The 13,317-nt window shown below is 42.5% G+C and overlaps 1 protein-coding gene across 1 annotated transcript in view; it reads right to left on the bottom strand.

The window, feature by feature from the left end:
• The window catches only part of gnal2 (guanine nucleotide binding protein (G protein), alpha activating activity polypeptide, olfactory type 2), a 38,705-nt gene extending 25,953 nt beyond the window's left edge, over positions 1-12,752 (bottom strand). Inside the window, exon 1 of the mRNA XM_060921006.1 lies at positions 12,041-12,752. Within this exon, the coding sequence (XP_060776989.1) occupies positions 12,041-12,521 (481 nt within the window). The 5' untranslated portion in view covers positions 12,522-12,752. The remainder of the gene's footprint in view (positions 1-12,040) is intronic.
• Positions 12,753-13,317: the final 565 nt, after the last annotated feature.

The following is a 13,317-nucleotide window of genomic DNA, read 5'->3' as shown; positions in this document are numbered from 1 at the left end:
CACAAACTCCAGCATGGGTTTTTCTGAGCACTCTGATGGTCCCTTTGGCCTTAATCTCGCGTTACTGAAAGAGCTCTGGAGACATTTTAGTTCATCGCTGAAACGAGGGACTCTGACAAAGGACTGGAACTCTGCTCCATCAATCTGAGGACCAACGGCTATTTTGGTGCCGTCATACCTCAGCGCTTAACAGAGGGGCGCTTTGTAAAACATGATGGATGAAGAACCTCGTTATCAAGCCAGTTTAAAACCCTTTTTCATTCCAGTCAACACGAACACACACTGCAACCTTGGCGTTGTCAGAGTTTCCCCTTTATGCTACTGTTTACTGTCGTCCATTAGCTTGTGTGAACACAACCCCCCCTCCTTTCCTTTCCGCTATGGTATCGCCCACATTCATAAACGGCCAAACATCCGGAAAAGGGGTGTTTTCGGGACGCCGTATTCCTTCGCTTAAACGCGCAATGGAAAAAAAAAAACCAACTTCCCCCCCCTCTCTCTCTCCCTCTCTCCAGTCGCGACACAGACAATTCACAGAGGGAGAGTGTGCAAATATTTAACTCGATGTCATTCTCATGGTTCTGTTATGGCACTCAGACAGACAGACAGACAGACAGACAGAAAGGAAAAATGCGTTTTACATGCCACATGGTACTCGTAGAGCTAAACAGTGAGCATTTGAGGAGAAAGATTCATGTGACAGAATGACAAAAATCACAGGTTTCTATTTCTGGAGTTTTCACATGACTCCTGAAGGAATTTTAATTTAATAGCTCTTTGTGAGGCTGCTTGACAGCATGGAGAACAACCATGAACCTCAAGGAAGAAATAAAACACTCTGTCTAGCTGTTATAGGAGGAAAAAATAAATCCAACAGTGGTGTGATGTGATGTGATGTGATGAAGCGGACTTCCTGTTCCCTCCCAGAAGATGCTCATTTTCTCACAACAGCACGTCCTAAAGTATTTTATTCTTCTTCTGCTTCTTCTTCTTCTTCTTTTACTTTTTATCTACTTGGCGTTACACCAGCTTCCCTTTTCTCTCTCAAAATTAAAAAGACCAAAAAAAAACCCCACAGCTTGTTCTATTGTTCTTGAAGAATCCAATATCATTTGGATTTTCGATAAAATCCAAACGTCTGGAGGAAACCAGGCACTGCTCATGACCTAGCTAATGCCATTTTCGAAAAAATTAAGATAACTGGAAAACCTACAACCGGAGACTCCTTCCATCAACACCTCATCTCATATCATCTGTAGCTGCTTTATCCTGTTCTACAGGGTCGCAGGCGAGCTGGAGCCTATCCCAGCTGACTACGGGCGAAAGGCGGGGTACACCCTGGACAAGTCGCCAGGTCATCACAGGGCTGACACATAGACACAGACAACCATTCACACTCACATTCACACCTACGCTCAATTTAGAGTCACCAGTTAACCTAACCTGCATGTCTTTGGACTGTGGGGGAAACCGGAGCACCCGGAGGAAACCCACGCGGACACGGGGAGAACATGCAAACTCTGCACAGAAAGGCCCTCGCCGGCCCCGGGGCTCGAACCCGGACCTTCTTGCTGTGAGGCGACAGTGCTAACCACTACACCATCGTGCCGCCCCGAATCAACACCTCTTTCCAAAAAACATCTCCGTCATCAAGAAATACACCTGGTTTTTTTTATATCAGACACAAATTTTGACACGCATTTATCATGGATGACTAATTTTCACCTTCAGGCCGAAATACAGCACGAAAATCAAGAACGACAGCAACGTGGCGTCTGAGACGCCCGACAACTAACTCCCTAACACCAACGACGTGTTCGTTGACCCATCACGTTTCTGCAGCGATGACTGACGTGATTTCTTGACCCTCCTTTCCGACGACATGAACGATGACTGGTCGGGGTCAAACTTGTCACGTTGCCAGTCTACCGACGAAGACACGTCAAGAATTTCTGACACCATCGTGGAGTCCGATCCCGGCATTACGTAGAGGGTTCACGTGTAAAAGATAAGGTACATGAACGTGCTCGTTATTATACAGGCGATTTCCAGTTGCATGACCGTCAGAGCTACGATTCTCGAAAAGTAATTAACACCTAACTTCTGACCAGTCAGAATGGATCATTTAGCAGTGCTGAGGTATGATTAAGATGCTCCACGTCGCGGCCGTGTCGCACTGCCTTGCGTTTCCCGTTTTCTTTTTTTAATCCTGATGCAACAGCATTCTCACACTTTTTGTTTAATATCAGCTTCCTGAAGAAGTCGAAGCTTGTCACAAGAACCCGTGTCATGACACGTTCGCATCATCTCCGAGACTTATCACTTGACGCCCGTCTGATACGACGCCGGAGGAGGATCTCGCCGTGTGAGGAACTTGCTTCCGAATTCGCTGAATGAACAATAAAAACAATCCTGGACTCTCGATAATGATCATTTTGTCATGAATCTTCTCACAAGAATCATGAAAACCCAGCAACCACCATCAAAGTATCACAAACACGAGCTTTAAATCTCCAGCTTGTCCATTTTTGCGTCAAAGTTCCACAAAACTTCCAAACGCTTGCCCGAGCCAAAGATTTATCAAAGAATTATGTATATTGAAAACGTTCGATGTGTAAATGAGCTCCAAAGAGATCGCTCACACGCATGAGATGGTCCTGATAAAATTCTGGACGAGACTGTCTGATAAATTGTGTTCTCCATGTCAGATTATAAAGATCCTCTAACGGTAGCTCTACGATTCAGGAAAATGAGTATGGAGTTTACGACATCAACCGACGCCATCTGGAAATGAAATTTCTCGTGCAGAAAATGGGCTCGCGTCAGCACAAACAAGTGAGCTTGAGGCAATAAGGACATTTTTTGTCTTTTCTGAAGCATGTTGATGCTTTACTTTGCCATCACGACTACCGTATCTGTTTAACTTCCTCCTGTCGGTTGGCTTTTCGATGACCGTCGAGGCAGGACATAAATATTTAAAGATGGTTCTTGCGTTGTCAGAAACTTTGTCGTCGACTGTATTTGTTTGCAGTGGCACTAAATCACCTCGCATTACAAATTCGAAGACCTCTGATCTCCTCTCCAGGGAATTTGTTTACTTTGTATAATTTTTATCTCCGACAGCAAAATCATGCCAAGATTCATAAACGCGTCATCCTGCTCATTGTCCCAGTGGATTAAATGACTCATTGGGAAACAAAAGCTCACGGTTTAGGGGGTTTTTTTAATTTAGAAAATCCTGAATCGATGCAGGTAAAGTGTCTCCTTTAACAAAACCTTTGGGCTTAATACTTCAATATGAAAATGAAATTGGACCAAAAATTAAAAACATCATTCTTTGTGATCCATCACTATTGCGTGATCATTCTGTGCTTCATGCAGTAAGGGAACTCCAGAAACAAAGTTCAACCCTAGTGAATGATAAAACCGAGTTACAGGGGAAGCAAAGTTCAATTCCGAAGATACGCTGCAACACTGCAAAGAGGTGCGCGAGACCTGACCGGACTGGACATGCTGTATGGATTTCTCCACTGAGCTTTTGATATTCTGTAAACTAACCGCGTCTTGTTTCAAAGATGGAAAATTCCATGACGCTAACACATCATGATACACATTAAATGTGTTTATATCTGAAGCTTCTTGGCCGACGCACCATCTTCCAGCAACGTTCAACATCATCGTAATGAGTAATCCAGGGCCAAAGTTGGTGCAAACAGACTCAGAGTCCCAGAATGCAACGCAGCTAGACGATACGGTTGAGTCTTGGCTCAGCTGGTTAGCAATCTCCGAGATGATGGCGGTATTTGCATGAACGCTAAATTGGTTGAGCAGAATGAACAAGACCATACGAGGAAGCGAGAGAACTGTACAGACTAAAGCGCTGCTGCATCACTCTCTTCAGGCTGTGATGACATGCGGGCTCAATCCCACCGCGCAATGATATTTAGCAGAAAAAAAAAAAATCAACCAAATTTCTCCCAAACCTTTGGAGATCATCTGTCAAAGCTCTGCCAAACCCCGAGCTACATACAGACATTCAAAATCTTCTTGTATTCCCTTCTTCCTATAATACATCATCATATAATAAAACATATGCAACGATCCTGCGTTTCTGGAAAGCCTCGTCCTTATCCGAGACGTAGAAAGCCACATCAGATTTTAGAAGAACATCAACGCCGAGCTTTTACCGAAGAGTGAAATCGGGTCACACGGGTCGAATTTGGCAAGTCGAGCTTTCTGGAATCTGAAAAAAAATTCTAATCTAATCTAATGATTGGAATTGAGGCTTTTTTGCGTGGAAACATGTTCCCTGGCTAGATTTTGTCATTTAAGTTTGAATGAAAGAAATCCCAAACCTGCAGTCTGAGATGTTATTCCTAAAACCAAATGTAAATACGAGAGAGTGTTTATATTTTTATCATCTCTCAAAATGTGAAATAAAATCAATCCTCCTCTGCCTGCCCGATGCTACTCATCGATTTGTTCTGTGAGTACGATTAAAGATCTAATTATATCCGAAGACAAATCAGACACTTGTTTATATTTAAGATCGCATGATTGTGTTGTTTGGCATTTTATTCAATAAACAAACAAACAAAAAACTTTTAAACTGCTTCCTGAAGTAAATGGGCAAGGATTGCGGGAAATACCTATGTCCGAATACACTAATTTAGATTTTTTTTTGGAGTTGAATAACTTTGCTGAAAAGAATAATCCAGGATGTTAGTAATAGTTTAAGCAAATAAAATAAGATAATTAATTTTTTTTTCACGGTCTGGTTTCCATCAAATCCCGCGCTCTGATTGGCTGGCGAGCGGGTCTGTATCATACGATACGGACCCTGGGTACGGCCCTCTGCCGACTCGCTCGCTCACAACAACAACAAACAGAGTCGCAATTTTTGTCAACATTTATCTTTTTTTTTAAAGATTTATTTATAAGATTATCAAAAATATAAATGTTTGCCAGCATTTCTCAGGAGAACAGCATTAATTTTACAGCATGGATAGCGATAACGACAGTGTTCACAGCGAAAGTGAGTTTTACTCCCCTGAGGAAGAAGAAATAAAAGAAAACATTTCAGGAGAAAGCTAAAAACCTGTAACTGTTGCTAACGCCGAGCAAAAACATGGCTGAATCCTGAATGACTCCGATTTGTATAAATAGGGGACTACATAGGCGGCAAAATGTAGTTTTTTTCCTGCCATGGAAGTCAGGGTGGTCCCGAAATGTATGGGAAAAAATTTTTTTTTACCAAAACATTCCGACCACCCTACCATTTTTTTACATAGGCTAAAAGAAGGCAACAAACAAAATTTCAGAAAAATTGGTTAATATTTAGAGGCGCCACACGAGGTTGCAAATCGGGTTAAGCCATTAACATTAGTTGGTGCGTAGACTGTTGCAGAGACGATCTCAAACCCCCAAAAAGTCACAGTTCTAGAGGGAATATGCCACTTCTATGAAAAAGAAGAGGCAGGAAGAGTTTATAGACTGATAGAAGGTTAACTTTCATGCACTAAGGGGTTCTTAAACAACGAGCACTGATCGTAATATGCTGATGAAGTTGTGAATGTTTTTTTTTTCTATGTTTTTCAGATGGCGAGCAACAGTAATACAAGTAATACCGGTGGTGCAAAGCACAAAACCAGAAAGGACAATTATGTTTGGTTAACTGGTCCCACTTCCAAGGAACTGTCTGGGAGAAAGCTTCCTTCTGCTCGAGAAGTCTTTAGTGTGTTCTTTTATCTCCACAAGATACCAGAATACCGAAGGGTTTAGAAAATCACAGACTAGTAATAGCTATTGTTGCTTTGAACCCAGGAAGTTATATTACTGTATTGTTTGTATTAATATGAAACAGTTAATAAGCCACATTATTTTATATTGTGTCGAGTGAAAACTTTAATGGCTTTGTGGCACCTCTAAACATTGAACAATCTTAACCAAATTTCGCACAATAACTTCTTTTAGGCAATTTAAAAAAAAAGGTAAGGTGGTCGTAACAAAATCCTAAAAAAAAATTTTGGGGACCACCCGAATGGAAGTGCACTTGTATAGCGAGGAGGAAGCCATTTGCATTACAGCCGTGAATGAGGATTCAAAATGGCGGCTCGGCTCGGTTTTCCCTTTCGGGCGCTCTCGTTTTCTGTTAGAATTTGGGAAAGAAAAAAATAAATATATTATTTACCAGCTTAAGGTCGGTCCGTATGGTGAAATACCGTGACCTCGGCCTTGAATACTGACCTCGGCCCAGAGGGCCTCGCTCAGTACTTTCAAGACCTCGGTCACGGTATTTCACCATACGGACCTCCCAGCTGGTAAATAATATATATTTATTTTTTTCGCAGTCCAAATCCTGCGCTCTGATTGGCTGGCGAGTGGGTCCGTATCCTACAGTACGGACCCCGGTTACGGACCCCGGTTATGCACCTCTGCCAACTCGCTTGTTCACAACAACAAACAGTCGCAATTTTTGTCAACATTTATCTTTTTTTAAAAGATTTATTTATAAGATTATCAAAAATCTTATATATGTTTGCCAGCATTTCTCAGGAGAACAGCATTAATTTTACAGCATGGATAGCGATAACGACAGTGTTCACAGCGAAAGCGAGTTTTACTACCCTGAGGAAGAATAAATAAAAGAAAACATTTCAGGAGAAAGCTAAAAACCTCTAACTGTTGCTAACGCTGAGCAAAAACATGGCTGAATCCTGAATGACTCCAATTTGTATAAATAGGGGACTACATAGGCGGCAAAATGTAGTTTTTTTCCTGCCATGGAAGTCAGGGTGGTCCCGAAATGTATGGGAAAAAAAATTTTTTTACCAAAACATTCCGACCACCCTACCATTTTTTTACATAGGCTAAAAGAAGGCAACAAACAAAATTTCAGAAAAATTGGTTAATATTTAGAGGCGCCACACGAGGTTGCAAATCAGGTTAAGCCATTAACATTAGTTGGTGCGTAGACCAGGGGTGGGCAATTATTTTTTCCATGGGGCCACATGAGAAACAGAAAATTTTGTGGAGGGCCGGACCAAAAGGCTGAACTAAATTCTGCATAATATTAATTGTATTTCTTTATATAAAGCAGTAAATAAACATTGTTTTTACAAACTGGTAAGAGTATGGAAAAAACGAGGTTGCCTTACAAAAAATGTCATTTATTCAATCAAATTTCCCAAAACAATGGTTAACAAAACGTCAACGTTTGTACCATTTTTTTTCAGTCACATTCACCCCAAAACACAATAAAGACATCACAATATTGTCTTTCTACTCCAAATATCAAGCAAGATACATCATATTATAATAATGATGCCCACATTTGTAGTCTAATCACCTCATTTGGTGTTTTTCAGTTTTTTATTTGTTCAGTGAGAGAAATCTAGTCTCTGTTGGTCTTTAACGAGTGCATCAGAGTCAGGTTGAATGTCTGAGGTGGAGGTGCGAAGCACAGCTGACAGATGATCATCGGTGAGAGAGGGTCTATACCTGGATTTGTTAAACTTCATCACTGAAAACGTCGATTCGGTGTAGGTATCAGATCTACAGATCGGCTCGGGCTCCGGCGCCTGCTGGTGACGTCACACTATGTGATTGGCTGGATCGTTTGAAGGATGACATACAAGTTTGTGGTTGGTCTGGACAAATTACGGAAGTAGTTATCGCGGGATTAGGTTTCGTGGAATTTCATGTCGCCCGCATTGCGTTTTGTTGAACACAACTTCAAAATAAAAGCAATGCACATTCAGTCCATGCATGGGGTAAAATTTGAAAATACGTTTATTTTGTAATTTCTAATTAACCTTACGCGGGCCGGTCAGAATGAACCAAAGGGCCGGATGCGGCCCGCGGGCTGTAAAATGCCCAGGTCTGGCGTAGACTGTTGCAGAGAAGATCTCAAACCCCCAAAAAGTCACAGTTCTAGAGGGAATATGCCACTTCTATGAAAAAGAAGAGGCAGGAAGAGTTTATAGACTGATAGAAGGTTAACTTTCATGCACTAAGGGGTTCTTAAACAACGAGCACTGATTGTAATATGCTGATGAAGTTGTGAATGTTTTTTTTTCTATGCTTTTCAGATGGCGAGCAACAGTAATACAAGTAATACCGGTGGTGCAAAGCACAAAACCAGAAAGGACAATTATGTTTGGTTAACTGGTCGCACTTCCAAGGAACTGTCTGGGAGAAAGCTTCCTTCTGCTAGAGAAGTCTTTAGTGTGTTCTTTTATCTCCACAAGATACCAGAATACTGAAGGGTTTAGAAAATCACAGACTAGTAATAGCTATTGTTGCTTTGAACACAGGAAGTTATATTACTGTATTGTTTGTATTAATATGAAACAGTTAATAAGCCACATTATTTTATATTGTGTCGAGTGAAAACTTTAATGGCTTTGTGGCACCTCTAAACATTGTTCAATCTTAACCAAATTTCGCACAATAACTTCTTTTAGGCAATGTAAAAAAAAAAGCAAAGGTGGTCGGAACAAAATCCTAAAAAAAAAAATTTGGGGACCACCCTAATGGAAGTGCACTTGTATACCGAGGAGGAAGCCATTTGCATTACAGCCGTGAATGAGGATTCAAAATGGCGGCTCGGCTCGGTTTTCCCTTTCGGGCGCTCTCGTTTTCTGTTAGAATTTGGGAAATAAATAAATAAATATATTATTTACCAGCTTAAAGGTCGGTCCGTATGGTGAAATACCGTGACCTCGGCCTTGAATACTGACCTCGGTCACGGTATTTCACCATACAGACCTCCCAGCTGCTAAATAACATTTATTTATTTTTTTCGCAGTCCAAATCCTGCGCTCTGATTGGCTGGCGAGCCGGTCTGTATCCTACAGTACGGACCCCGGTTATGGACCTCTGCCAACTCGCTCGTTCACAACAACAACAAACATAGTAGAATTTTTTGTCAACATTTATCTTTTTTTTTTTATAAAAGATTTATTTATAAGATTATCAAAAATCTTATAAATTTTTGCCAGCATTTCTCAGGAGAACAGCATTAATTTTACAGCATGGATAGCGATAACGACAGTGTTCACAGCGAAAGCGAGTTTTACTACCCTGAGGAAGAAGAAATAAAAGAAAACATTTCAGGAGAAAGCTAAAAACCTGTAACTGTTGCTAACGCCGAGCAAAAACATGGCTGAATCCTGAATGACTCCTATTTGTATAAATAGGGGACTACATAGGCGGCACAATGTAGTTTTTTTCCTGCCATGGAAGTGCACTTGTATACCGAGGAGGAAGCCATTTGCATTACAGCCGTGAATGAGGATTCAAAATGGCGGCTCGGCTCGGTTTTCCCTTTCGGGCGCTCTTGTTTTCTGTTAGAATTTGGGAAAGAAAAAAATAAATATATTATTTACCAGCTTAAAGGTCGGTCCGTATGGTGAAATACCGTGACCTCGGCCTTGAATACTGACCTCGGTCACGGTATTTCACCATACAGACCTCCCAGCTGCTAAATAACATTTATTTATTTTTTTCGCAGTCCAAATCCTGCGCTCTGATTGGCTGGCGAGCCGGTCTGTATCCTACAGTACGGACCCCGGTTATGGACCTCTGCCAACTCGCTCGTTCACAACAACAACAAACATAGTAGAATTTTTTGTCAACATTTATCTTTTTTTTTTTATAAAAGATTTATTTATAAGATTATCAAAAATCTTATAAATTTTTGCCAGCATTTCTCAGGAGAACAGCATTAATTTTACAGCATGGATAGCGATAACGACAGTGTTCACAGCGAAAGCGAGTTTTACTACCCTGAGGAAGAAGAAATAAAAGAAAACATTTCAGGAGAAAGCTAAAAACCTGTAACTGTTGCTAACGCCGAGCAAAAACATGGCTGAATCCTGAATGACTCCTATTTGTATAAATAGGGGACTACATAGGCGGCACAATGTAGTTTTTTTCCTGCCATGGAAGTGCACTTGTATACCGAGGAGGAAGCCATTTGCATTACAGCCGTGAATGAGGATTCAAAATGGCGGCTCGGCTCGGTTTTCCCTTTCGGGCGCTCTTGTTTTCTGTTAGAATTTGGGAAAGAAAAAAATAAATATATTATTTACCAGCTTAAAGGTCGGTCCGTATGGTGAAATACCGTGACCTCGGCCTTGAATACTGACCTCGGTCACGGTATTTCACCATACAGACCTCCCAGCTGCTAAATAACATTTATTTATTTTTTTCGCAGTCCAAATCCTGCGCTCTGATTGGCTGGCGAGCCGGTCTGTATCCTACAGTACGGACCCCGGTTATGGACCTCTGCCAACTCGCGCGTTCACAACAACAACAAACATAGTAGAATTTTTTGTCAACATTTATCTTTTTTTTAATAAGATTTATTTATAAGATTATCAAAAATCTTATAAATGTTTGCCAGCATTTCTCAGGAGAACAGCATTAATTTTACAGCATGGATCGCGATAACGACAGTGTTCACAGCGAAAGTGAGTTTTACTCCCCTGAGGAAGAAGAAATAAAAGAAAACATTTCAGGAGAAAGCTAAAAACCTCTAACTGCTGCTAACACCGAGCAAAAACATGGCTGAATCCTGAATGGCTCCTATTTGTATAAATAGGGGACTACATAGGCGGCACAATGTAGTTTTTTTCCTGCCATGGAAGTGCACTTGTATACCGAGGAGGAAGCCATTTGCATTACAGCCGTGAATGAGGATTCAAAATGGCGGCTCGGCTCGGTTTTCCCTTTCGGGCGCTCTTGTTTTCTGTTAGAATTTGGGAAAGAAAAAATAAATGTTATTTACCAGCTTAAGGTCGGTCCGTATGGTGAAATACCGTGACCTCGGCCTTGAATACTGACCTCGGTCACGGTGTTTCACGATACGGACCGACCTTAAGCTGGTAAATAACATTTATTTTTTTCGCAGTCCAAATCCTGCGCCCTGATTGGCTGGCGAGCGGGTCTGTATCCTACAGTACGGACCCCGGTTATGGACCTCTCGCAACTCGCTCGTTCACAACAACAAACATAGTAGAATTTGTCAACATTTATCTTTTTTTTTTTTATAAAAGATTTATTTATAAGATTATCAAAAATCTTATAAATTTTTGCCAGCATTTCTCAGGAGAACAGCATTAATTTTACAGCATGGATAGCGATAACGACAGTGTTCACAGCGAAAGTGAGTTTTACTACCCTGAGGAAGAAGAAATAAAACATTTCAGGAGAAAGATAAAAACCTCTAACTGCTGCTAACGCCGAGCAAAAACATGGCTGAATCCTGAATGACTCCTATTTGTATAAATAGGGGACTACATAGGCGGCACAATGTAGTTTTTTCCTGCCATGGAAGTGCACTTGTATACCGAGGAGGAAGCCATTTGCATTACAGCCGTGAATGAGGATTCAAAATGGCGGCTCGGCTCGGAAGCCTTTCGGGCGCTCTCGTTTTCTGTTAGAATTTGGGAAAGAAAAAATAAATGTATGATTTACCAGCTTAAAGTCGGTGAAATACCGTGACCTCGGCCTTGAATAATCTAGGAGCACCAGCACAAAGCAAATAAGTTTATATATATATATTTTTTTTTTTGATGATGATTATTAAAAACAAATCACTGACACGCTTGCAGACAGGGACTTTTAATTTAATTTGAATATATTTAAGACTGAACATGCTGCATTATGATGTTAAATTCAGTGAGGGAGGGGGGAACAAAAAAAAAACTTTCAGATTTTCTTTTCATCCTTTCCATGAAGGTTTATTTCCGTCCCATGTTCTGATAAAGCCTGAGAGCGAGCTGGAATTTGCATCTAGTTTACAAACAAACAAAAACAACTCGGTCGGAAATCTGCTCGCCTGCTTTCCGAGTTGTTTCCGGTTCTGCGCGTTGACGCCTGGCGGTCACGTGACTTGAAGGAGACGGCGTCATTAGTGAGGTTTAGAAATAAAACTTATTGTGTGTAAATGATGTGATGAGAAGGAAAGAGAGAGAGATGTGGTGCGGATAGTGGAGGAGAGAGCTGCGTGTGCGGTTCCAGCCCGTGATCTTACCCAGTAACAGCAGTCTGTGGGTTTGTTTATATTCCCTTTTGAGCTCTTTGAGGACGCGGTCGATGTTCTTGCTGACTTTCCGCGCCTCCTTCTCGGCCTCCTTCTCCTCCACGGGTCTGTCCAGGTTCTTGGCTTTGTGGCTGGATGTGGGCAGGAGGTGAAGCCTCCGGCTGCGGTCCTTCACGGTTGCCGGGGCCTTGTTGCCTCCTCCGTTCTGGATGAGCGCTCCATCGGCGGTGGCGTCTCCCCCGAGCCTGCGCTCCCCGAGCGGGGTTTTACCGGCCGCGTCCCACTGGTACGTGTGCGTCTGGAGTGGAGCCGGAGACGGCTTGTTCCCCCCGGACTCGTCGCGCCGAGATTCCCCGACACCCCGCGACGGGATGAGCAGATCGGGCGGCTGCTCCGGCTCTGAGTTCGCGCTGGAAATGGTTCCGCTCAGATCCCCGAATAGCCGGGGCCGCAGACTGTAGCACAGCCCCATGTTCCTCCGCCTGGCCTAATAATAATCACAGCAGCAGTGATGATGATGATGATAATAATAATCCATAAACAGATGAAAAAGGCATGAGACGGATGAACGAAATGAGCACATCCTCAAAACACTATCCCTGTCCGACACCCATCTCTGAAGCGCAGGAGATGATTTCCTCACATTTTCGTGCCTGTCATTTTGTTTTCTCTCCAGTCAACCTACGCTGAAGGCTGCAGATCACCTGATGCCTTTGCAGACACTGCAGGTTACCGTAAATAATCCAAAAGCGCACCCTTTAAAAAAAAAACACCACACACACTAGTGTGTTTCAGTTCAGCTTAACATAACATGTTCTCAGACCTGCTCCACTTCTGATCCAAGCCCTTTTTGTGGACTGCAAATCTGTTGTGGGTTCATATCCCACTCTTGTCATGTTTGAAGAACACAATCCGTGTCTTCAAAGGTTCCGGGTTCGAACCCAGCAGCCGGTGACGGCCTTTCTGTGCAGAGTTTGCATGTTCTCGGCATGTGCCGAACCCCTGACTGCTCCCCGGGCGTGTGCGCGTGTGTTCACTGCTTCAGATGGGTTAAATCCAGAGGATAAGTTTCACTGTGGGCGGCGCGGTGGTGTAGTGGTTAGCGCTGTCGCCTCACAGCAAGAAGGTCCGGGTTCATGGCTGTCGAGGGCCTTTCTGTGCGGAGTTTGCATGTTCTCCCCGTGGGTTTCCTCCGGGTGCTCCGGTTTCCCCCACAGTCCAAAGACATGCAGGTTAGGTTAACTGGTGACTCTAAATTGAGCGTGAAT

This window comes from Neoarius graeffei, chromosome 5 (genome assembly GCF_027579695.1).
Source record: "Neoarius graeffei isolate fNeoGra1 chromosome 5, fNeoGra1.pri, whole genome shotgun sequence".
NCBI classification, from domain to species: Eukaryota; Metazoa; Chordata; class Actinopteri; order Siluriformes; family Ariidae; genus Neoarius; species Neoarius graeffei.
The sequence above is the reverse complement of the archived record's forward strand: the minus strand, read 5'-3'. Positions and strand labels throughout refer to the sequence as shown.